The following is a 23,981-nucleotide window of genomic DNA, read 5'->3' on the forward strand; positions in this document are numbered from 1 at the left end:
ATTCTAAAAAAAATTCAAAACATACGAGGTGTGGATGACAAAGGCTAATATTTCTTAGTTTCAATAGGACTCCTTACGACTGTTGTTTCTATCTACTATTATTTAAAAATAATCAAGTTATTAATGACTGGACGAAACCAAGAAATAACTCCTCGCGTGCGAAATTATCGAAGGTCCCCTTTAAGATCAAACAATTCCATCGAATTAAGTATGATTGTATGTGTGATAGCATCTACTATACCGGGAATATCAATGAACCCTATTATTGAAATTGCTAAGGATACCCTTTTTTAGCTTCTAGAATCTATTTCTTAGTTCAACTCTTACCTTACTAACTGGAATCAAAGAATTAGTAGATCTGCTCCGCCCAAAATGGGAATGGGCTAGGGTTATGAACTTATAATCGAAAATCTGATGATTGAGTCAATTCCATGATTATAAGTTCATTCCATATAGGACCCGACTAAAATGAGGTTATATACATTCTCATTATAAGAAGGGGTCATTCGAGCGTATCTAAATAGATACTATGTTTACATATAGATCCCGACGTTGTTCCATTCTATTTAGGATTAGGAATAGGCATAATCGGACCTGTTTTTTACATATATCTCATTATTTAGGACCCTATTAAATTCACCTCTTTGGGCTTCTATTGAATCGAGAAATAGGTTTAATTAGTCCTTTTTTTTTATAGAATATCTATCTATATAAATATAGATAGATAATATATCCTTTGAATAATTCAAATCGAACCAATTGGATGTCCGACTTGAGCCCATATGACATGACCAATCAATAAAAAGACTCTAACAGTCTACCTTTGTCATATATTCCATACATCACACTAGATAAATATCATATTCATGGAATACGATTCGCTTTCAAGATGCCTTGGTGGTGAAATAGTAGACACGCAAGATTCAAAATCTCGTGCTAAAGAGCGTGGAGGTTCGAGTCCTCTTCAAGGCATAATATTGAGATCTCTTATTGAATTGGAATAAGTTCGGCAGCAAATCACGAAATCTTGGTGATCTTCTCTATCAAATGAATGGGTAATCTGTTTTGAAATCGTCCGCCTTGCACCCTCCCCGAGGAGTATATGCTTCAACAAGAATCACACAAGGCGAGGTCTTTGGTTCAAGTCCAGGATGACCCAACTACGTCAAAGAAAATAATAGAAAACTGACGACTTCATGCATTAAGATACTAGTTTTTACTGTTCATATGTAATGATTTGAATATACCACACTAATTTGTTATGTATGGATGATGAGATTCCATTGATACAGAGCTACTCGTTCTTTTTTCTCTGACAGATGGTCAGAACTTCATCTGAGTTCGAATCCTACTGAAAGGTCTACTAGAGATCAGAAATTGTTGAAGAAAGAATAAAAGAAACATCTTGTTTTTTCCAGGCGATCGAAAAATAAAGAAATAGTGAATTTATTCAAGATAATTATGTACTTACAAAATACCGTCTCAATTCATCCTATTTCATCATATCCGGGATGTGATATGGTTCCAAAGGGTGAACTGGACAGTTCCAATAAGATTTCATTCTTGAACAAAAATCCGATAGACTTATTGGAGGGAGGGCCCCATTGGCGTGCATCTAGTAGGAATTGAACCTACGAATTCACCAATTATGAGTTGGGCACTTTAACCATTCAGCCATGGATGCTTAGCGGGAATCCTCGTACATAGTGAATAACCAAATTCTAATTGAAGTGAAATCTTTTGGATAAATCAATGCAATTAGGAGGATTCGATGAAAGGACGTCAATTCAAATCCTGGATTTTTGAATTGAGAGAGATATTGAGAGAAATCAAGAATTCTCGCTATTTCTTAGATTCATGGACCCAATTCAATTCAGCGGGATTTTTCATTGATATTTTTTTTCCATCAAGAGAGTTTTATAAAACTCTTGGACTCCCGAATTTGGAGTATCCTACTTTCACGTAATTCACAGAGTTCAACAAGCAATCAATATTTCACGATCAAGTATGTAGTACTCTTTGTAGTAACGGTCCTTATGTATCGTATTAACAATCGAAAAATGGTCAAAAGAAAAAGTCCCTATTTGACAAGGCTTCTTACTATACCTATGAATTCCATTGGACCCAAAAATGATACATTGGAAGAATCATCTGAGTCTTCCAATATCAATAGGTTGATTGTTCCACTCCTGTATCTTCCAAAAGGAAAAAAGATCTTTGAGAGCTATTTCCTGGATCCGAAAGAGAGTACTCGGGTTCTCCCAATAACTAAAATGTATATCATGCCTGAATCTAACTGGGTTCGCGGTGGTGGAGGAATTGAGATTCTAGTTGTAAGATATCTAATGAAACCATTGCTGGAATTGAGATCTCATTCAAAGAGAAAGGTATCAAATATCTGGAATTCCTTTTTGTATATTATATGGATGATCCGATCCGTAAGGATCATGATTGGGAATTTTTTGATTGTCTTTCTCCAAGAAAGAGGCGAAACGTAATCAAATTGAATTCAGGATAGCTATTCGAAATCTTAATGAAAGACTGAATTTATTATCTCATGTTTGCTTTTCGTGAAGAAATATCAAAGGAAGTGGAGGGTTTTTTCAAACAACAAAGCCATTTACTATTGTTTTTTCGTTCAAATCAATTCTAATTGCATCAAATAATATTTTTATTATTTGTTTTTTTTCTTCTTCATAATTAATTTTTACTTGTTCATGATCTGGAAATAAAGAAAGTGCTTCAAAACTCAAGCTTGATACTAATTTTTTTGAAAATTTACTAATTAGATTGAAAAAAAAATGCAGTTACTAAAGATTTTCTATCAAATATATTTCTTTTTTTTTCTCTAATTCTGGATAATTACTATTATTTTTTTATAAGTATTATTAGAAATAAGGATACCATGAATTTTATTTATTAAAATGGTATTTTTTTGTCATTTTTTTCATATTTGGATTCAGGTTGAAAAAACATTTTCTATTTGTCCACGAAAGCGTCCTTTCATGAAAGGATCATATTTTTTAGTTAAATATTTTGTTTTAGTTTCATCATTAGACTGATGGGTACTGTAGTTGCCCTTTGGTTAGGTATTGGAGCAATATTACCTATTGAGAAATCCCCAACTTTAGGTCTTTTTTAAACTTATAAAATTGATTCAATTTTGAAATAAAATAAAATAGAATGCCATGTGTATTGTGTATCTAGGGAGAATTCTTTTTGAAATAATTAATCCCTAGATACATCTATTCCATTTTAGGTCTATTCCAAACATATGAATTTTTTTTAAAGATCTAAATTACATATTTTCATCCCTATTATAAGTTTAGAAAAAAAAATCTGAGAAAATCCTATGCCAATGGATTAAAAATTTATGCAAAATGCTTTTTCTGTTTCTAAAAAGTCCAATATATATATGACATCTTCTACGCGAAAATGTTCAATTTTCAAAAGGTCTTTTTGACTGCTATTCAAAAGTTCTAATAATATATGAATATTGGATCTTTTGAGACAATTATACATCCTGGGAGGCAATTCTAATTGGTCAATAAAAATGGATTTCAATGCTATTTCTTTTTTCTTTTTCCTTAACCAATATATCATGAAAAGTAAAAAGGGGCAAAGTAACTTTGTGTTGATTGTTTTCTAAATGAAAGTTCTCTTCTTCTGCGTGTAAAAAGGGAATAAATCAATCAATCAAATTCCGGGAGGCTTCATAAAGCGCTTCCTTAGGAGTTAAACTTTCATTTGTCTAGGGATAGGAGATTAAAAATGGGAATGGGCTATAGATAGGAGTTAAACTTCCAAAATTAAAAAAAGGGATAGGAGATTAAAAATTGAAAAAAAAAAAACAAAAATTGGGTTGCACCATACATATAAAAGAGTATACAATAATGATGTATTTGAAAAATCAAATACCATTGTTTAATAATAACGAACCTTGGGGATTAATTGATAATATTAGTTTATTATTTGGGAAAGATTCATGTGAAATGAAAGATTTCATTAACTCCTAAGTCATGTCGAGTAGACCTTGTTGTTTCGAGAATTCCCAGGTTTAACCATAGCTACCCAATTATTCGGGATAACCTTTCCCCTAAACCCCATACGTGTTTCGGTAGGCAACCGGTGGCTTGTCTGGAAATATGCGTACCCATATTTGTCCACCTAGGCGAACATTTCGTGACATTGCTCACCACTTCTATTTGTCTAGATGTTATCCAAGCTGGCTCAAGTGCTTGAAGAACATATCTTCCGAAGCAAATATGATTCCCTCAATAGCATATTCCTTTCATTCTTCCTCTATGTTGTTTACTGGTTCTTTGGGGGTTATAATTGATGATTGTTTCTCAATTCCACCTCATACGGCTCCTCCCGAATCAAACAATTCAACTAGATATCTATCCATCTATATATATAATCTATTTAATCTAATCAATAAAATAATGATATTCATATGTTTAATGAATAATTGAATAGCCGGGTTTTTTGAGATTTCATAGAATCTATTCAAAATTTTTATATTTTGTTTTGATATAGAATGGAATATGTATTCTTATAAATAAACCATTTTTGTTATACATATATAACTAAAGAATCTTGTTTTGTTCTATTATTTGTTATTTTATAATATTCTAATGAATCTTTATTTTCCTTTTTATTATTAGTTATTAGAATATTTTTATTATTTGAAAGAATAAATAGAATTGGCAAAAATAAAAAAATTCAATAAAATCAAAATTATCGCGGGCGAATATTTACTCTTTTATTATCAATAAATTCAGATGTAATGTAGGGCACAACTCCTAAAAAAAAGATTGTTTTTTGGTTTTTTCCGCCATCCCGCCTAATGAATCATTAAGATTTGTTTTTAATAAAATCTTAAGTATTTGCAGGTATTTCGTCGTTCCCATCACTTCTCGATTAATGGTTGGGTCTGAATTCGACAATGGAGCCTTTCTCATATCTAAAAATTAATAATATTTTTTTTTGAATATTGATTTGTTTTTTCGTGAATCAATATTCTCAGTTTTTATTGATTTAGAGCTCTTAATTTGTTTACGTTATAAATTAATTCATATATAAATAGATATGAATTGATTTAGATTGATGCTTTATTACACTACCTTTTATGAGATAACCCATAGACCTTTACATATTAGAATTCTATATCATTGATATTTTTTTCTCTCTTTCTTTCACCTCTTCATTTATCTGTATATTTTTATTGCTTTACAACTAAATAAGATTTTTGTTCTTTTATGGTTCACAATAGTTCAGTTGCTATAATATATCTTTTTTTGTAAAAACACTAGCCCTGTTCAGTTAATGATGAGAATACTGCAATCTTTTTTGATTCTATGTATTTTTATCATTACACACATAAGGGAGGAGCCAAATGAAATGAAAATCTCACTTATGGTTCTGGAGCGGAGATTCTTTGAACCGAATGACGACTGTAACGGATGTCAACTCAATCTGAAGGAAATTATGCAGAAGCTTTCCAAAATTATTATGAGGCTATGCGACTGAAAATTGATCCCTATGATCGAAGTTGTATACTTTATAACATAGGCCTTATCCACACAAGTAACGAAGAACATATTAAAGCTTTGGAATATTATTTTTGGGCGCTCGAGCGAGACCCATTCTTACCCCAAGCTTTTAATATGGTCGTGATCTGTCATTACGTGCGACTATCTCCACTATAGAAAGAAAACAGAAAAGAACAAGCAAATCCACAAATACTAATATAATAAATATTAGAAATAAAGGCTTTCTACATATACATATATTGTCCAAAACAACGATTTTTATCAGCTGTAGCAAAGAATGAAACTTCATAGAAGTCAAAATATGAAGAAATCAATATGTCTAGATACCCCCTTTTCTATGGATAAAAGATCTAATTGATAAAGGAAGCATCGTAAGGATCCATTAACGCGGTTTTGAACCGATACAATAAAAACTGCTTACTTATCTTATGATAGAAAAGTCAAGAATCCACTTATGTAATAAAGTAGATCCCCCGATATTTTGAGCAGCCGTGTAGTATCAAATCCCAAAGATAGAAAGTCTTTTCTCTTTATTTTATAAATAAGAAAGAAAAGACTTTTTCCAAGATTCTATAGAAATGGATATATTATAAAGTATATGATATATAAAATAGAGATAGTTACTTTTCAGAAAATTCTAATGAGGGTGTTAATGCGGATGCTTTATTCCCTTTTCTAAAGGTAGGAGAAAAGATAAAACTTAAAAAGAAATTCTTTATTAGTCTAAATTCAAGTTTAAAACTTATGTAAATAACTTCTTTTTTTCTTTTAGTTAACTTCAAGATAATAGAACAAAAAAAGAATTGACTGCTGAGCCGTATGAGTCAGGAAATTCTCAAGTACGGTTCTAAAGAAAGGAATTGACTCACCTATTCCGACCGAGGAGAACAGGCCATTCGACAAGGAGACACGGAAGTTGCGAAGTCTTGGTTTAATCAAGTTGCTGAATATTGGAAACAAGCTATAGCCCTAACCCCTGGTAACTATATTGAAGCCCAGAATTGGTTGAAGATCACACGACGTTTTGAATAAGAACACCCTGTTTATTTATCTTTCTTATATTTTCTTATTAAATTATATCTATCTATCTATAATTCTATCTATATAGATAGATAGATATCTATAGTTATAAATTTTTGTTTGTTGTCCCCATCAATCAAATCAAAAACTCTTTTCTATAGGAACGATCAATCACAAAAATTAATTATATCCCTTTCAAATTGTTAGATTAAGTACATAATAATACTTTTTCTCTATAAAAAAGGTAAAATTAGTTCCATCTAGGAACTTCTGAATAAAATATGAATACATTAGATTAGGCTGCACAATAAATTATTTAACTTTCATTCAAAGTTCGCAAAAAAGGTCTTAGAAGATTAAAAAGGTCCGTTGAGCGCCCCACTGTTATGTAATAATAGATTCGAACACTTGCCTCAAATTGACGACTTCGAGATCATAATTGTTCTAGTGAATAACTAAAGAAAATAGATTAAATTAAAGAAAATATAAAATAGATAGATGTGAGAGAAAAGAGAACAAAACTCAATAGAAACATCTCTAATAAGTTCACAAATTTTGTTTTATGTTGACAAGTCTCTTTGTATGTGTTGTCTGAAAAGAGGAGGACTCAATGATTATTCGTTCACCAGAACTAGAAGTGAAAATTTTGGTAGATAGAGATCCCATAAAAACTGCTTTTGAGGAATGGGAATAAACTCGTATTTTATCTTCGTTACCTTTTCTTAATAATGAAAAACAATTTGAAAAAAACGAGTCAACCGCTAGAACTACTACTTTAAGAAAAAAATATACAGAAATTAAGAATTCGAAATCCAATTTTGAATTGAGATTTGAATGAAATATTGGTTGATGTTTTGTTTGAAAATTACAACAATTCAATTTGGGTTTTTATGTTGTAAGAAAAAAGATAATAGTAACAAAGAATATTTTTTTTATTCAGCGTGGTTGTTTATTTTGATAGCTTTATCATATGATAAAAATTCATATGATAAAGCTACCACAATAAACAAATTTATATTCTATACCTCCCCGGAGTAAAGTCTAAGGGGATTTTTGGTTTTTATGATATCATTGGCAATCATAAAAAGACAACTTTGTTTTAATATAGCTATTTGTGCAACTATTTTAGGATTAAGAAGCAATTGCCTCGTGTATAGACTATATACTAAATTACTATAAATATAATATACTTTAAGATTCCCGCGAATTACTGCATTTATTTGACTAATCCATAAACCACGAAAATCTCTTTTTTTCCTATCTTTATCCCGATGAGCCGAAACCAAAGCTTTAATTTTCTATTGAGTAATCGTTCGAGTAAGTCTTGAATGAGCTCCTCGAAAACTTGATGTAAATAAACGAATTTTTGTCCTCCATTTCCGAGCTATATATCCTCGTTTAATTTTGGTCATTGAATAATTGAGACTTTGATGAATAACTATTTGATTTTTCAGTTATTCTTTTCTTCTTCCTAGTCTATTAATAACAAAAATGAATTCTTTCAATGTATAAAAAAAATTCTAATGGCTCTTACTACTATAACCTCCCCAACCATGATTTTTTATATATATATTTTTCTAAATATTCAACCTCAAAATAATAAATTGTATTGATACTAGATATAAAAAAACATAGTAAGTAATAGTAAATAAAATAGGACATATATAAAAAATGGGTGGGTTCCATCGTTTCTATGATTTATTTTAGAAACGGGCAGTCCTCCCTATACGCGGGAGCCTTTCTTTCTTTTCATTTTTTATTAATTTAATTAATGTTATTGTTAACTTGTACAGTTGACACTCTTTGGCTCTACCCATCCAATATTTAGTTTAGTAAGTAGAATTTTTCACAACGAAATATAGTCCTATACAATAACCTTATTTAATTATGAAAATTAGCTGACCTTCTTATCCCATTTGTCCAAAATCCATCCAAATTCATTCATTAAGGACATACTTTATCTTTAATTGAAATAATATTTTCTCCGCTTAACGGGTAACTTTATATTTGTTTTGTTACCAATGAAAAAGTCCTTCTCATCTTAAATTGTAAATTAAGACTATTGGGTTTGCACCAATCGAAATCATAAATTTGATACAAGATAGAAAAATGTAAAGAATGTATATATATATAAGTTAAGATAGTCTGAATGGGAAAATTACATTTACACTATCTTAATTGATCAACAATACTGAAAAAATAAAATTGATTTTTTCTTCTTAGTATATGATCTGAATGAGTCACACATACATCCTGGTACAGATTCCCCGTATGTTTTTGAATTTTTTAATACGCACCTCTTCTTCTACGACGATGAAAAATCACTGAACTTTCGTATACCCGTGAACAACACACACATATACCACCGACGACAATAAACATTCACAAAAGGACGTTAACGAAAAAGTTACATTAAGAGAATACGATTTTTCAAAAAAATAAAAATAAAAAGGCACTGCAAAAATAGAAAACTAATATGTTATTTATAACTGAAAATACCCATAAAAACATTTTCAATATTTTAAAAAAACTGCTGGGTGTAAAAAAAAAATGATGGATACCAAGGAGTTCCCTTTAGTTTTTTAGAACAAACAGTTAGGGTTATAAGGACAGCCTTACTGGTTGTGAAAAAATAAAGTGGAATAGAATGGGAAAGTGCGTGTTTTTTCTGCGCAATGCTTCGTCACCATTCGTCAATCTTCTCGCGGATTTTGAAGTCTTCATTTCGCAATGGGTGGCACGACGAGTCTCTGCTTCTACATTACCTATCCAATGGGTGGCACGACGACGCGCGAAACCTCCTCCAAAATTCCTCCGGAGGTGACCTCCACTCGCACGTCGTTCGCTGGACCTCGCTACTCTCCAACTTCTCCCGCCACGGTTTCGTGGCCGAAGCTCGCACACTCTTCGACATAATGCCCTACAGAAACCTCGTCTCTTACAACGCCATGTTGTCCGCGTACCTCCGCTCCGGCATGCTTGACGAGGCTTCCCGCTTCTTCGACACCATGCCGAAGAGGAACGTCGTGTCTTGGACCGTAATGCTTGGTGGGTTCTCAGATGCCGGGAGGATCGAGGATCGAGGATCGAAGATGCGAAGAAGATGTTTGATGAAATGCCTGAGAGAAATGTCGTTTCATGGAACGCGATGGTGGTGGCGTTTAGAGGAAGCGATGATGGTTTTTGAGGAGACTCCTTATAAGAATGTGGTTTCATGGAATGCTATGATCGCGGGGTATGTTGAGAGAGGGAGAATGGATGAGGCAAGAGAATTGTTTGAGAAGATGGAGTTTAGGAATGTGGTTACTTGGACTAGCATGATATCTGGTTATTGCCGTGAGGGAAATTTAGAGGGGGCTTATTGTTTGTTCCGGGCTATGCCGGAGAAAAATGTTGTTTCTTGGACTGCTATGATTGGTGGCTTTGCTTGGAATGGCTTTTATGAAGAGGCATTGTTGCTTTTTCTTGAGATGTTGAGAGTTTCTGATGCAAAGCCCAATGATGAGACCTTTGTTTCTCTTGTTTATGCTTGTGGTGGTTTGGGTTTTTCTTGCATTGGCAAGCAGTTACATGCTCAGCTGATTGTTAACAACTGGGGGATTGATGATTATGATGGTAGGTTGCGAAGAGGTCTTGTTAGGATGTACTCTGGATTTGGTCTTATGGACTCTGCACACAATGTGTTTGAAGGTAATGTGAAAGATTGTGATGATCAGTGTTTTAATTCCATGATAAATGGTTATGTTCAGGCCGGTCAGCTGGAAAGAGCTCAAGAGTTGTTTGACATGGTACCTGTTCGGAACAAGGTTGCGTCCACCTGCATGATTGCTGGCTATCTTAGTGCTGGCCAAGTACTAAAGGCTTGGAATTTGTTTAATGACATGCCTGATAGGGATTCCATTACGTGGACTGAGATGATTTATGGGTATGTGCAGAATGAGCTCATTGCTGAAGCCTTCTGCTTGTTTGCTGAGATGATGGCTCATGGTGTTTCTCCTATGAGTTCTACATATGCTGTTCTATTTGGAGCCATGGGTTCAGTTGCTTATCTTGATCAGGGGCGACAATTACATGGTATGCAGTTGAAGACAGTGTATGTATATGATTTGATTCTTGAAAACTCTCTAATTGCAATGTATGCAAAATGCGGGGAGATAGATGATGCATATAGGATATTCTCTAACATGACAACATCCCTCCCCCATACCTTCGCATAGCGAAGAACCTCTGTACAATGGGGTACGAAGTTTATGACTTACCGGGACAAAATTTCTTGGAACACCATGATCATGGGCCTTTCAGATCATGGGATGGCCAACAAAGCTTTAAAAGTGTATGAAACTATGCTTGAATTTGGAATTTACCCAGATGGCCTAACATTCCTTGGTGTCCTGACAGCATGTGCTCATGCGGGTCTTGTTGATAAAGGCTGGGAGTTATTTCTTGCCATGGTTAATGCTTATGCTATTCAACCTGGTTTGGAGCATTATGTTAGTATTATCAGTCTTCTGGGCTGAGCAGGAAAGGTGAAGGAAGCAGAGGAGTTTGTCTTGAGGCTACCAGTTGAACCAAATCATGCCATTTGGGGAGCATTGATTGGAGTATGTGGGTTTAGTAAAACAAATGCAGATGTTGCTAGGCGTGCGGCCAAACGACTGTTTGAGTTGGAACCTTTAAATGCACCAGGCCATGTGGTCCTTTGTAACATATATGCCGCAAATGATAGGCATATTGAGGATACTAGTTTAAGAAAAGAAATGAGGATGAAAGGTGTGAGGAAGGCACCCGGATGTAGTTGGATATTGGTGAGGGGGGCAGTTCATATTTTCTTCTCAGACAACAAATTACATCTGCGTGTTTAAGAGATGTTATAATTGTTATTTGCGACTATTTGGAAATGAAAAGTACAACATAGTTCACCTGGCATCCACTGTTATAGAGTTCGGGGAAAGTAAAATATTTGTAGTTTTATCCTCGTAGAGGATAATAGGATCCCTGAAACAGAATCCTATGACAGAAACCAAAAGTGTGTCAAAAGCAGATACAGAACAAATTATTCTTCAAGAAGGCATTACAAAAATGCAGACCTCAAATACAAATGTGTGGTCCTTTGATGCCTTCAGAGCTTCGAGACCTTTCAGGTAGGGGTCTGGATGAGGCTTGGCATGGTCACATTCACCACCAATAATAACAGCTTCAAAGAAATTTGATAGACCAAGTTTTGAGATCATGAGTTCTGCATTTTCTCTTGGAGCATTGGTGACTGCAGCTCTCTTCAGACCACGATTTTCAACCCATTTCCTCACTTTATCAAGGCCTTTCAAAGGCTTCAGTTGCTCTGCTGCCAATCTGGATTTTTAAGTAGTAAAAAATTTAACATAAATTGGAATAACTACATGCCAATTAATCTACTCATTTAATGGTGGTAAAAAATTAAAGTAAATGTCTTTTGTAGAAATATAAAATAAAATATTTTTATGAAATTAAAATCCATGTAACAATACATCCAAAAGAAAAAAAAATCCAAATAAGAATGTCCTTTCATACTTTTTGTAGTGCTAAATAGTATAACGAATCCTCTAATTTTAAAACGCCCTCTCATGTAACAAATTTGAGTACTTACATTTAAATAAGACAATTGGGTAAAATGTCTTTTTTTTCTCTCTAAAGGTTTTAAGAGTTGTCACAGTGTTTCTTGAAAGTTGAAACTATAGAAATTCTAAACAAATTCCTAAAATTGTCAGATATTTCTTTTTAATTCATGCACTTAATAGATAATTTGTCCAAAGAAAATTTGTCATTTGGGTTCAATTTTCAAATTTTCCTAGTTGATAGGCGGTGATATATAATTTCCACTATAAATCTTCGCTAGACTTGACAGTCTTTCCTAATCTTCCGAGAGGGTGTGCCTTCTTCTAATTTGAACTTTTCATTAAATTTTTTTAACCATGTTGTCAATGTGAAGTTTTATATTTTACTTTTTTCTAAAGACATGATTAGATTTGTTTTTTTTTAATTTTTTATAAGCATGTTAGATTCTTTCCAGAACAATTTGGTAAATTAAAATACTAAAATGGGAAAAAAGTTATTGGACAGTTGTGTGATAAAACTAAATTATAGCCCAGCTCTTATGTAATGAGTAATGACTTTTAAACAATATATATTGTAAATTATTTGTGATAGATTTTATATTTTGATTCTGTCAAGTGTAAACAATATCACTTGGGCTCAGCAATCTGCTTGGCTTAACCCGCGAGTTCATACTGATAATGACATTATTACAAAACATAAATAGAATATAACTGTCTGCTCTCGGTTGCAAAGCAACACTAATTATGCACTAGTAGTATAATGTGGCCACCTACAACAAAATTATGCAGGCGAACCTCTGAATTTAACGTGAATCCCGCTATTTGTTTTTATCAGAAAATTCTGTCAGTTGCACTAGTAATTCAAACTGAACGAGCACTGGTAGCCTTGTCAAGTTCTTCCAAAGCTGCCCACAATTTTGGATCCTCATAATCCTTAATCAGAAAGGCAGGTTTTGCTTCCATCAATAAATTTTCTGGGTTTCGAGTAGCTAAACCAATAACAGGCATCCCAGCTGCAACTCCAGCTTTGATCCCTGAAACAGAATCCTATAACCAAAGAAGAAATGTTGTGTCAAAAGCAGATACAGAACAAATTATTCTTCAAGAAGGCATTACAAAAATGCAGACCTCAAATACAAATGTGTGGTCCTTTGATGCCTTCAGAGCTTCGAGACCTTTCAGGTAGGGGTCTGGATGAGGCTTGGCATGTTCACATTCACCACCAATAATAACAGCGTCGAAGAAATCTGAGAGACCAAGTATTGAGATCATGAGTTCTGCATTTGCTCTTGGAGCATTGGTAACTGCAGCTCTCTTCAGCCCATGATTTTCAATCCATTTCCTCACTTTATCAAGACCATTCAAAGGCTTCAGTTGCTCTGCGGCCAATCTGGACAATCCATCAGGGAAATGGCTGAAGCTTCAAATGGACTACATGGGGGAAGGGTCGAGAGAGAGAAAGTGCAAGAAAGTAAGCATTGTTTACCTCCGGAACATGGCTTCCTTATCATCCACAAACTTTAAACCTCGTTCCAGATCACCAGGAAAGAGAACCAAGGCTATATCATCATTGTGTTTGCCAGCAACAGTGTCAATAAAGAATTCCTCTGATATAGGAACACCTCCATTAAAACCAATCTGACAACCACAGAAACTTTAGTTTTTTAATAGCTACTGATTATGTTCCTAGTTATGGTGATTTATAAATACTATAAAAGGAATATTGCAACAAAAAAATATATTTATTTTTCAATATGTTGTGTTAAAACTTTTCGACTAAGAAAAGACACACTACCTCTAGAAGCATTTCACGGAAGGCATAATAGTGGAGCGGATCAGAATCACAAAGTGTTCCATCTATATCAAAGAGCACAGCTTCAAGTGGAGCAAGACCGGTGAGAGAACTCTGGCCGCTGACACAACAAGAAAGTAATGAGTGACAAGTACAAGTTGACTGTGAATGATAAAGTAGGATATGCCTATAAACTAAAATTTCTATCACGAAGCATGTCAAGAACCCAGTAGCCAACTATACCAAAAGCATAAGCCATAGCGTAAGGCACATAAATGGTTTATATGTCTAAGTAACGTGTCCCCGCAAGAGTCCTTTTTATTTAAAACATAGATGATACACTGAAGTACCTTCCCTTATCCTGAAATTTAACTTCTATTTAGAAGAATGAAGATAACAAGGATCGAGTTCTGAACTAAGATGTAATTGTAGAGGATTTCATACCTTGCCATAAGCTAACTGTTTCAAAATCATAAACTGTTGGATGGACGTGAAGGACATAACAGTTTTTATGTCTAACAATGCAAATCATATCTCATCTATAAGTATGTCTTTACTGGCTTCTTGTTTAACTGATCAGCCGCAGAGGGGCTGGCCAGTTAAACAAAAGCCAGTAATGTGAGAATTATAACAAATAATTTGACATATCACACACATGCATTATTCCCTAGTTTGGGCATTGAGAGTTAATTCACATAGCTGTAATAGTAAAGGCATGTAAACCAATGCAATACATAACCCAATAACTGATTATTGCCTCTTGGATATTTCTTTGAGAACAAAACTTAGATACAATATCATACGCATCAAATATGGCTATTGGTATTCTGGCAAACCACCACTACTGTTATGACTGCTGCCGTGGCTGGCTCTGACCAGATCACCCCATTGCAAAACCTCCCAGAACAGGACATAGCAACCAACTTGGACTTTTGTCAATGTAATGACCTATGACCTCTTCACCTGAGATGGGTATCCAACATCCACACACCCACCTTCTCCTTTGAATAGCTCAAGAGGCCAATTCATTGCAGACCAAGGGGTCACAAAATGGATTCAGATATTAGGGGTGCAACCCGGCAAACTTGCTCTGGGATTACCCTTCTAATGTTTCCAATAGAGTTTGTCAGATCCAAACATCGATGGACTTTTTGCACCTACCATGCAGGGAATTGGGGCAGTGAAGTACCTTAACACAACTTAATATTATAGCAGAAGCTTAGCTAATAGTAATTGGCCCTTTCCACCTACAGTATATGTATATGACAAATCCAAGATTCATGCTTCTTTTCTTGATTTTTTATTTAAGGTTTTTCCCGAGGTTCAAAATTATGAACAATCGCAAATAAGGGCTTTTGTTTTAATTTCCAAGACAAGAAAATGCAACTCAAACAGGATATATAATTTTGGGTGCAAAATCCTTCTTGATCTCAGCTAGAAAAAAGTGAATCGCAAATCCATCCATTCACCAAATATTTATATTCGTAAGAAAGGATTGATCCATGTGTCATGTGAAATGCTATCACGACAGAACAAACCTGAAGAAAATGAGAAGTATAACTATGAATCACAATTACTCATGACAGAATGATGAGTGATTCAACAAACAAATATCAAGCGAGGTTTCTGAAACACATGCAATTGACACACAAGGACATAGAAAATGGGGAACTTTTAGCAATCATTCCACACAGACGTGTAAAGGAAACACACAACACCATGTCCTTGAAAATTTGAAAAATTCCTCTGGGTATAGCAATGAAAAAATAATGAATACTTAGTTACCTTGAGACGCCATTCTCAGAAGAAACTGTCATTGTTAGTGAAACTGAAAGATGAGCGTGAAACAGAGAAAGATGAGCGTGAAACAGAGAAAGAGAGCGAGAGTCACTTGAGCATGTTATGCTAATCTAATGGAATATGCCAAAAAGCATAAAAAAAAAAAAAAAGAAAGTAAATGGCGAATATGCCCTGATGTGCTCCACCTTAACGAATAAAAATTGTAATTGTAAGAGTTAATAAAAAAAAAAGTCTGTGCACTTGCACTTATGTTCATCCAATTATCATAAGTTATCTTTTGAATTGTTTTAAAAATTAATAAATTTATCTATTATAAATTATTATTTAAATTATTTTAAAAATCAATAAACTTAATAAATAAATTATGATTAGATAACTATATAATTCATACTAGAATGCATAATTTATTTTCTTTAATAAAAAATAATTAATAAAAATTAAAACTAAATCAACAAATGAAAATTATTAATTTATAATAGGATGCAAACCTTTATAATTGGAATCAAATTTTTAAAAAATGAAAAAATATAAAACTGATATTAAAAAAATGAGAAATATAAAAATTGATAAGTATCATAAGTTATTATTTTTAATGATATGTATGATAAGTAAGTTAATTTTTAATAAAAATGATGTATTTAATATTATTATTATTATTATCTGATCATAAATAATAATGTATAATATATTTGTTAACTTTTATAATAATTATTTTAAAAATAAAAAAAAATTGAGAATGAAGATGAGTCAATCCTAAAAATATATTTTATCTTATATTTTTTTATTCTGAATATATATTATTAAATTTCAATATGTCACTCACCTAATTTCTCGGAAAGCAAAGGGATTTGCTATTTTGCTTCTTCCCATCAAAAGTGGCGAACGTGGGAAGCAACCAGGAATCCAGGATACACCCTCCCTCTCCCTACTTCCATGCGTCATATCACATTTTTTATATAGTCTTTGACTGCAGACACAAAGGTACAAAACAGTGTAAACCTTTTTGATGCCGGACAGTTTTATATGTATTATTGATTATACGTACTCTCACGAATTTAAAGAAATTACATATATTTTTTAATTTTTTAAAATTTACACATATTTTTAAAATTTTTAAAAAATTATTTATATATATATATATATAAATTCTCTAAATATTATGTAAATATTTGATCTAACACGTCATATGCATTAACGATTTTAATTAAATAAATTAAAATATATTTTTTATCTTCATAAATATTTAAGTATGTTAATTTTTTTTTAGAATTAAGTTCAGATATATTCGAATCTGTGTATTGTTGTAAAAAATATTCAATTTTTTAACTTTTGACATTATTTATATATATAATCAATGTAAAAATTTTGAAAATTTTCATATTTTTTATAATAACATACACACAAGTTTAGATATATCCAAACTTAACTTAAGATTAAAAAGTAACAATTAAGTTTTGTGAGAATGAAAAATAGACAAAAAAAATTACACTTACAAATCCAAAATATTTTCATATTAAATATATTTTAATATTTTTTTAATCAAAATTATTAATGCACATAACTTACTAATCAAATGCTTCTAAGATATTTAGACAGTTTGTTTTAAAAATAGAGGAAAGATATACCTAATTTTCTAAAACCTCATAGGTGACATGTATAAGGAGGGAAAAATCTTTGTATTTTTGTTAAACATGTGTGATTTATTTTAATTTTTTTATGTCACATAATAACACTATTCAATATTCAACATAAAAAAAAGTAAATGATCAAGATCATCTGGTCTATATCCTTGAAGCTACTCCATCTACCCTTCCAGTAATCAAAACTCAAATTCGCCACTTTTTCACATGCTATAAATATCTCCCTACCCTCAAATTATATCCTTGAACCTACTCCATCTCCGCCTCCACTAATCAAAACTCAAATTCGCCATTTTTTCACATGCTATTAAATATCCCCCTACCCTCAAATTTAGAACATCTCAATTTTTTTTCATCCTTTGATTTAGAAATAACTTATTTTACACTATATTTAATTTAAAGGAGACAAAGTAAAACAAAAGAAGAAAGAAATAGAAAATAAGATGATCATTTATGTTGTTGGAAAAAGAACAAAGTGAAAAAAAGAAAATAATTTTTAACTTCATAAATAATATTTTAATCATAATTTTATTATTTTATTACTTAATGCCGAAAACGTAACTGTTATATCTGATGATCTTATCTCATAATTTGTGTATTAATTTTAAGATACTTTTTTCCCTTTAGTTGTTCAATTTTGTGCGTGTTTGAATTATTGGTGAGTTAATTTCAACTTCCATTTGCAGAAATATGTTATGTGTTACTTTTGCGGTGGAGGTACCTTAGGTCTTTAATCATAAACAGTGCTATACTTGTTGCTAACATGATTAACAACATCCATGTCATCATAAGTTATGAAATCATCACGTCACATAAAAATATTAAGTATTTTTTTAATAAAAAAATTTTTTGGTCCCTAAATTTTAAAATGACATTTTTAGTCCTCAAATTTAAAAATAATTTTTTTAGTTCCTTGAAAATAACTCATTTTAATTCTCAAAGTTGATATTGTTAAAAAATTTACTGTCATTGTTAATGTTGTATTTCTTGATAATTTAAAAAATATGATTTATGTCAACTTTAAACCCAAGAATATAGATTCAGAAATAATGTTTTAAAATACATTTTATCAAGGTTGAGTTGTTAGACATGGATGTAGAGGGAAATGCCCTTGTTGAGGAGTGTCGGTGTTTTTGTGAAGGTAAAAAGTGGTTTTTGCCTATCCTTTAACTTTTCTCTTAATTCTTTTCTTCTCTTATTTTCTTCCCTTTTCTCTTCTTTTTTGTCTCGCTCTCTCTGGTGTTATCAGAATCCGACTAGATTAACTGGTAGGTCTAATTCTTATACCACTATTCTCATGGACGGATGTATGTTATAATATTATTCATCCTTTGTTTGCGAATAATTTTCAGTATATTTTCATATATTACATTCCTAGAACATGTTATTTTGTTAGTTAAACTAATAAATGTCTTTTTTGTCTGTTGTATAATTTTTTGTAACAGAGACAAATAACAAATAATTACTCTGTGTTGAACTTTAGCTCGTTCCGTGAAAAAAAAAGAATCAAAACGCATGCCGAAGCAAAGCCCGTTTTAGGATCAAATCCGCATGGAAATGGGATAGGCCAGTTTTTCAGCGGGCAGCCACAGCCAGAGTTGAATGTTATGTTACCCCAAACCATAAGAACTTGAACTATGCACTATGCAAGTTGAGAATACACAATTATTCTGGCTGCTTAAATTGATCCATGACCAAATAATAATGATAATAATCTTAAATTGATCACTCGTCCAAAGCCTCAAAGTGGATTCCATGTCATGGCCGATGTGGATCAAGAAATTTCTCGTACCAATCTTTGTGTGCGCTCAATATATGCATCTTTTTTAAACGGAGAGATGCTTAAATATTTGTGTATATTATAGGAAGGCTTTCTTCGTACACTGGGAATAACTAGAATTTTTTTTTTTGGGTGCTACAAACTAAAAAGTATATATATTAGAAAATAATTGTTATCCCAGTGTATGAAAATCAATTCATAACAGAAAAATTAATGGATTTTCCCTTGATATGACCATGCAAATTACAAGGTGCTATATGGAAACATGGAGAGGAACCTCAGCAATTTCGTTTTCTTGCCCTTCCAAGGGACTGAAGGGAGTCTGCTCCTTCTTTTGCATTGTGTCCCCCTATAATATGTACCTTGAAACAAATTACCTAAATTTGATTGATATTATTCATGCTTTTTATTTCAACATTATGTGATGGCTTCATGGCCAAGTGGGAACACTAGAAGATGCCTACATGTAGGGTTATTATATCAAAGTGCAGAAGGGCCTAACTTTTCTCCTATTACTGCATACATATTCTCACATTCAGAACAATTGAGTCTTTGGTTTTACGCAGCTGTTAGGTGTTCAAAGGTCAACTGGCTCTCACATTCAACCTGACTCTAGCTTTGGTTAATGCCATTTGAATAGCATTAGAGTTTCTTAAAGCATTTTTCTCTCAAATTTAAAAATAAGCCACCAGAAGCTTATCTGCTTAGGGGAATTGAGTCCATACAGGATTTCACCTATCTGGAAATATCATTTCTATTTTGTCAACCAAAAATATTAATAGATCATATAAAAAAAAGACGAAAATATTGCAGTTTTGAAAGGTCACAAAGTGATTTTCAACACCATGTACTCGAGTATGTGCCTTGTAGTCTAATTAAACGGGTAGCTGAGAAACAATTACATTTCTCATTCAGATTTCAGAATGTGAATTTTTTCTTGTTTTTGTAATGCTTGTCAAAGTTGGTAAATAGACCAAGTTCTCTATAAATAGTAGAAATGTGATTCGTTCCATGCATCACCTAAGTGTCCTTAATCTCCACTTGATCACTTGCTTTCCCCTTCTTCACATATGGCGCTTTATCTTTTCTGTCTTCTTCTTGCTATCACCTTCATTTTCATGCAAACTCTGGCAGATACTTCATGCACTGATTGTTTCATTCATTCTCGGGCTGCTTATTATCCAAATTCTGAAGAACACGGAACAGATAGCAAGACGTTAAACTGATAAGACGATATTTAAAATAAAATAAAAAACTGAAACTGTTATCTGACATGTTCTTGTTGAATTCATTGCAGTTGGTGCATGTGGGTTTGGTTCCTTTGGTGCTACAGTCAATGGTGGAGATGTATCAGCTGCATCTTCTCTTTATCGAAATGGTGTTGGTTGTGGTGCCTGTTACCAGGTGAGTACCCAACTGCTGATTAAGCTAGCTACCATTGCTACGTTACGTTTGAAGAGAATTAATGCCATAAAATTTATGTATAAGGCTAGCCGTAAATTGTGGTTATAAGCCGTAAACTTATATGCAAGTTAATTTTCAAAAGAAAAAATGAAACCCCCTCCTTTAGTCCCACATTGGACAATATTGGGAAAATTTTCCTCTTTATAATTATTATTCAGCCATCGCCAGAATGTGTTCGTTTAAAGGAGAAATGATTGGCATCTCCCCTAGGGACGGAACAGTTGTATTTTCCTGATAACACTTCTGGTTAAGGCTACCAACTCTCGGTGGATCTCTAACGCAATTTTTTTTCTTACCACACCATGTTTTTGACCCATATTATATTATTATGGGATTATTTCTGTCATTTGGTTCGCACAAGTAATTCTTAAACTGCTCTCTGTAACTACTCATCACTCATGAAAAGCATCTAAAGTTTGAAACTAATTATTAATCTCATGTTATACTATGGACTTTGGTCAATAATCAATAGGTGAGGTGTACCAACAGTGTATATTGCTCAGAAAATGGTGTGACTGCAGTTATAACCGACCAAGGTTCAAGTGATAACACTGATTTCATTCTTAGCAAACATGCCTTTAGCCGGATGGCTCAAACCACTGATGCAGCTGCTTCTCTATTAGCCCTTGGCGTGGTTGATATTGAATATAGACGGTAACATAAAAAAACTCTCATCATCATATAACCCATTTTGCATCAATATTTGCCTTTTTTTTTTTTTTGCTTAACTGAGCCTTTTATCTTTCTATCTGTCTCCAGTGTTGCATGCAGCTACCCAGATAAAAACATAACAATCAAGATAGATGAGAGCAGCAACAACCCATATTACTTGGCTTTTGTCATTTGGTATCAACAAGGAAGGAGAGACATAACTGCTGTGCAGCTCTGTGAGGTACTATCTATCTGCCAATTAACTCCTTTGTTTTGTGATAACTAAGTTACAATTTTGTTAAATTTTTAGACAGACTTAACTCAATTTTTTAATCTGATAATTTTAGTAGGAAGGACGTAGGTAAAACGTTTACTAAATTATATTTTCAACTAAATAACAATTGCTTGCTATATTGAAATCACTAGAGATCAATCACCCAACTTTTTACCAAACCATTGGAAACTATTCCTTTCTTAATTTCTTTTATTACAAGTACAAAATCTCAATTGAATTATAAATTTATAGTACTATTAGTTGGGGGAAAGCATTGAAGATAACCAACCCCTTCAACATTGGGAAACAGTGCCAGTGCATAGCAATGGCAATTAATGACAGTAATTTCTTTACTGTGTGCAGACTCAAAACTTTGTGTGCCAGTTACTGGATAGGAGCCATGGGGCAGTGTGGACTACTACCTCTCCACCGAGTGGACCCTTGTCTTTAAGGATGTTATTTAGTGATGAAGAAGAGGGAGAAGAAACATGGGTTGTTCCTGTTAATAACATACCCGGAGACTGGAAGGCTGGTGAAACATACGATTCAGGGGTACAAGTGAACCAATAGAGAATTTAGCAGCAAAACAAATTCATTAATATGGCATACTATTATGATTTTATTTTTCTACGAATAAGTAGTGATGGCATAGTAGGGCAGTACATACTATGCATGTCACCCAATTCCATTGTATTGAAGTAATTTTTTCATTTTTACATCTCTAATCATACAAATTTAATAACAATGTTGAAACGACTTGACAGATCACTTGTTTTTTTTTCATGTAGCATTCATTTGTTGATACTGAGCCACTAGACTCGTCATATTATTAATAATATAACTCAGAAGGTAGACCAGAGAGAAATGTCGTCATTGCTTCAATGCATCTCAGTATGGAAACCAAGAGAAACGAAATGAGTATCAATACCTTGAGATCAGAATTAACATCTGCAAAGAGAATTAGTTAAAAATTAACGAGACAACAAATTTTATTTTTAAAATCTATGCAACATTCTTAGAACACTGATTAGGACTTAGGAGAATGAAGCATTTTCCAAGTCCACCAAGTCAGGAAACAACTTGAGCTTTTAGGAGAGTTCTTTGACATGGTTCAGAACTGCTCAAGAGCTTCATCTTTTTCCACCCCATTGATCTAAACAAAGTTGAATTGGGCATGTTAGAGATTAAAAGCCAGCCATTCATGGGCCTCTATCTACAACTTCAGCTTTGTTCATTGACAAAAAGGTCACATTTTCCATCCACTTAGATACCATAATTGAAATTATTCTCCTTCAAACTCTGAATTCGCTCACCTTTCTGTCCTGTTTCACCCCACAAGCTCCCCTTGCATTGCCCTATGATTTATTTTACATTAAAAAATAAATATACATCAATAATAAATAGAGAAAAAAAAGTTTGTGTATCCGGTTATGCATCTTTAAGCAACAAAATTTTCCTTCAATAGTATGAAGAACATATATTCACATTGAGATCAGTATCTGCTATCAACTTTTTAATAAATGAAACTCTAAAAAAATAAATTCAAAATATCTAAAACTAACTTAACCTTTATAGGGGTTGTGTCAGATGCACTTTGCCTTTGTAAATGCTTCTATTTATAATGTTAAAGATAGATGGATTTGAGTCTTTTTTTTCAAATAAAAGAAAGAAATTTTTATTTAAAATAATTTCATATCTCTCTTTATCTTTATAAAAATAAAAATTATTTCATATTTTTTCTTATAAGAGATTCACAAAGATCATTCATAATTAATCACATGACTCATTATGATAATTAATCACATAATTTGATTCTGATATGTAATAATAAGATATTATTCTTATTTTATGGACAAGTTCCACATTTATAAAATAGCACTCCCGTTTTTATGTTAATTATATTTTTAGTGTTAGCAAAAAATATAACAATATTGTACTAAAATATTTAATTGATTAAATTAAATTCTCTAATTTAATTATCAAATAAATTATTTTCTTTTACAAAGATTAAAACGCTCCTTTATATGTGACCTTGTGAGTTCAATAGTAAACCAGTAGTAAATTCATCATAATTAGGTATTAGGTGTCCAAAATTAATATATAACAAATAACTTGTTAATTGTTATAGTAATCTTAGTTAAAAGAAAACTATTATATTTTGTATTGAGAGCTTCCAATTAACATATTAAGATAATATTAACTATTATGCATACTCAATTAAATCAGTTCAATGATGACATCCACATATACATCATTTATATATATAATTTAATAAATAAGATTTATTAATTTTTATCTAATAAAGATCATATTTTATATATATATATATATATATTGATCTATCCGGATTATTGATGTTTTATTTATGATAATCTTATGATCAATAACAATTTAGATTAAAATTATAAATGACT

General features: G+C 32.4%; 2 protein-coding genes, 1 long non-coding RNA gene, 1 other non-coding gene and 1 pseudogene across 5 annotated transcripts; 3 read left to right on the top strand and 2 right to left on the bottom strand.

Moving 5' to 3' along the window:
• The first annotated feature begins 9,109 nt into the window (after nucleotides 1–9,109).
• LOC100782348 (pentatricopeptide repeat-containing protein At1g32415, mitochondrial-like) lies at nucleotides 9,110–11,917 on the top strand (annotated as a pseudogene).
• Nucleotides 11,918–12,722: 805 nt separating this feature from the next.
• Nucleotides 12,723–15,852, bottom strand: LOC100793483 (phosphatase YqaB-like). 2 transcript variants are annotated; one of them, XM_041016878.1, is made up of 6 exons: nucleotides 15,744–15,852; nucleotides 14,762–15,496; nucleotides 13,962–14,079; nucleotides 13,653–13,804; nucleotides 13,295–13,556; nucleotides 12,739–13,213 (listed from the first exon to the last, which is right to left on the bottom strand). In XM_041016878.1, exons 3-6 carry the CDS (start codon nucleotides 13,971–13,973, stop codon nucleotides 13,028–13,030), a joined length of 612 nt encoding a protein of 203 aa, XP_040872812.1. In that variant the 5' UTR covers nucleotides 13,974–14,079; nucleotides 14,762–15,496; nucleotides 15,744–15,852; the 3' UTR covers nucleotides 12,739–13,027. The 2 variants fall into 2 exon arrangements, with proteins under 2 accessions (NP_001240977.1, XP_040872812.1); NM_001254048.2 differs by lacking the exon at nucleotides 14,762–15,496 and having other exon boundaries at nucleotides 12,723–13,213; nucleotides 15,744–15,822.
• Nucleotides 15,853–17,665: 1,813 nt separating this feature from the next.
• On the top strand, nucleotides 17,666–22,330 carry LOC100794009 (expansin-like B1). Its single transcript, XM_003517334.5, has 5 exons — nucleotides 17,666–20,387; nucleotides 20,476–20,582; nucleotides 21,115–21,296; nucleotides 21,402–21,534; nucleotides 21,931–22,330. The coding sequence occupies exons 1-5, from the start codon at nucleotides 20,249–20,251 to the stop codon at nucleotides 22,135–22,137; spliced, it is 768 nt and encodes a 255-aa protein (XP_003517382.1). The 5' UTR covers nucleotides 17,666–20,248; the 3' UTR covers nucleotides 22,138–22,330.
• Nucleotides 20,814–20,932, top strand: LOC112997905 (U6atac minor spliceosomal RNA). The gene has a single exon (XR_003262960.1). It is a non-coding gene; the product is annotated as a U6atac minor spliceosomal RNA (small nuclear RNA).
• LOC121175101 (uncharacterized) lies at nucleotides 22,185–23,882 on the bottom strand. Its single transcript, XR_005892151.1, has 2 exons — nucleotides 22,881–23,882; nucleotides 22,185–22,720 (listed from the first exon to the last, which is right to left on the bottom strand). It is a non-coding gene; the product is annotated as an uncharacterized lncRNA (long non-coding RNA).
• Nucleotides 23,883–23,981: the final 99 nt, after the last annotated feature.

Source organism: Glycine max, chromosome 1, assembly GCF_000004515.6.
Source record: "Glycine max cultivar Williams 82 chromosome 1, Glycine_max_v4.0, whole genome shotgun sequence".
NCBI lineage: Eukaryota > Viridiplantae > Streptophyta > Magnoliopsida > Fabales > Fabaceae > Glycine > Glycine max.

Excerpts from the sequence above, each read along its gene's own strand:
- LOC100794009 (XM_003517334.5), top strand. The coding sequence starts at position 20,249 with ATGGCGCTTTATCTTTTCTGTCTTCTTCTTGCTATCACCTTCATTTTC. Across the intron at positions 20,388-20,475 it reads TGAAGAACACGGAACAGATA|TTGGTGCATGTGGGTTTGGT; the intron begins GCAAGACGTTAA and ends AATTCATTGCAG. Across the intron at positions 21,535-21,930 it reads CTGCTGTGCAGCTCTGTGAG|ACTCAAAACTTTGTGTGCCA; the intron begins GTACTATCTATC and ends TACTGTGTGCAG.
- LOC100793483 (NM_001254048.2), bottom strand. The coding sequence starts at position 15,775 with ATGACAGTTTCTTCTGAGAATGGCGTCTCAAG. Across the intron at positions 14,080-15,743 it reads TCTGAGAATGGCGTCTCAAG|CGGCCAGAGTTCTCTCACCG; the intron begins GTAACTAAGTAT and ends TTGTTGTGTCAG. Across the intron at positions 13,214-13,294 it reads ACCACACATTTGTATTTGAG|GATTCTGTTTCAGGGATCAA; the intron begins GTCTGCATTTTT and ends CTTTGGTTATAG.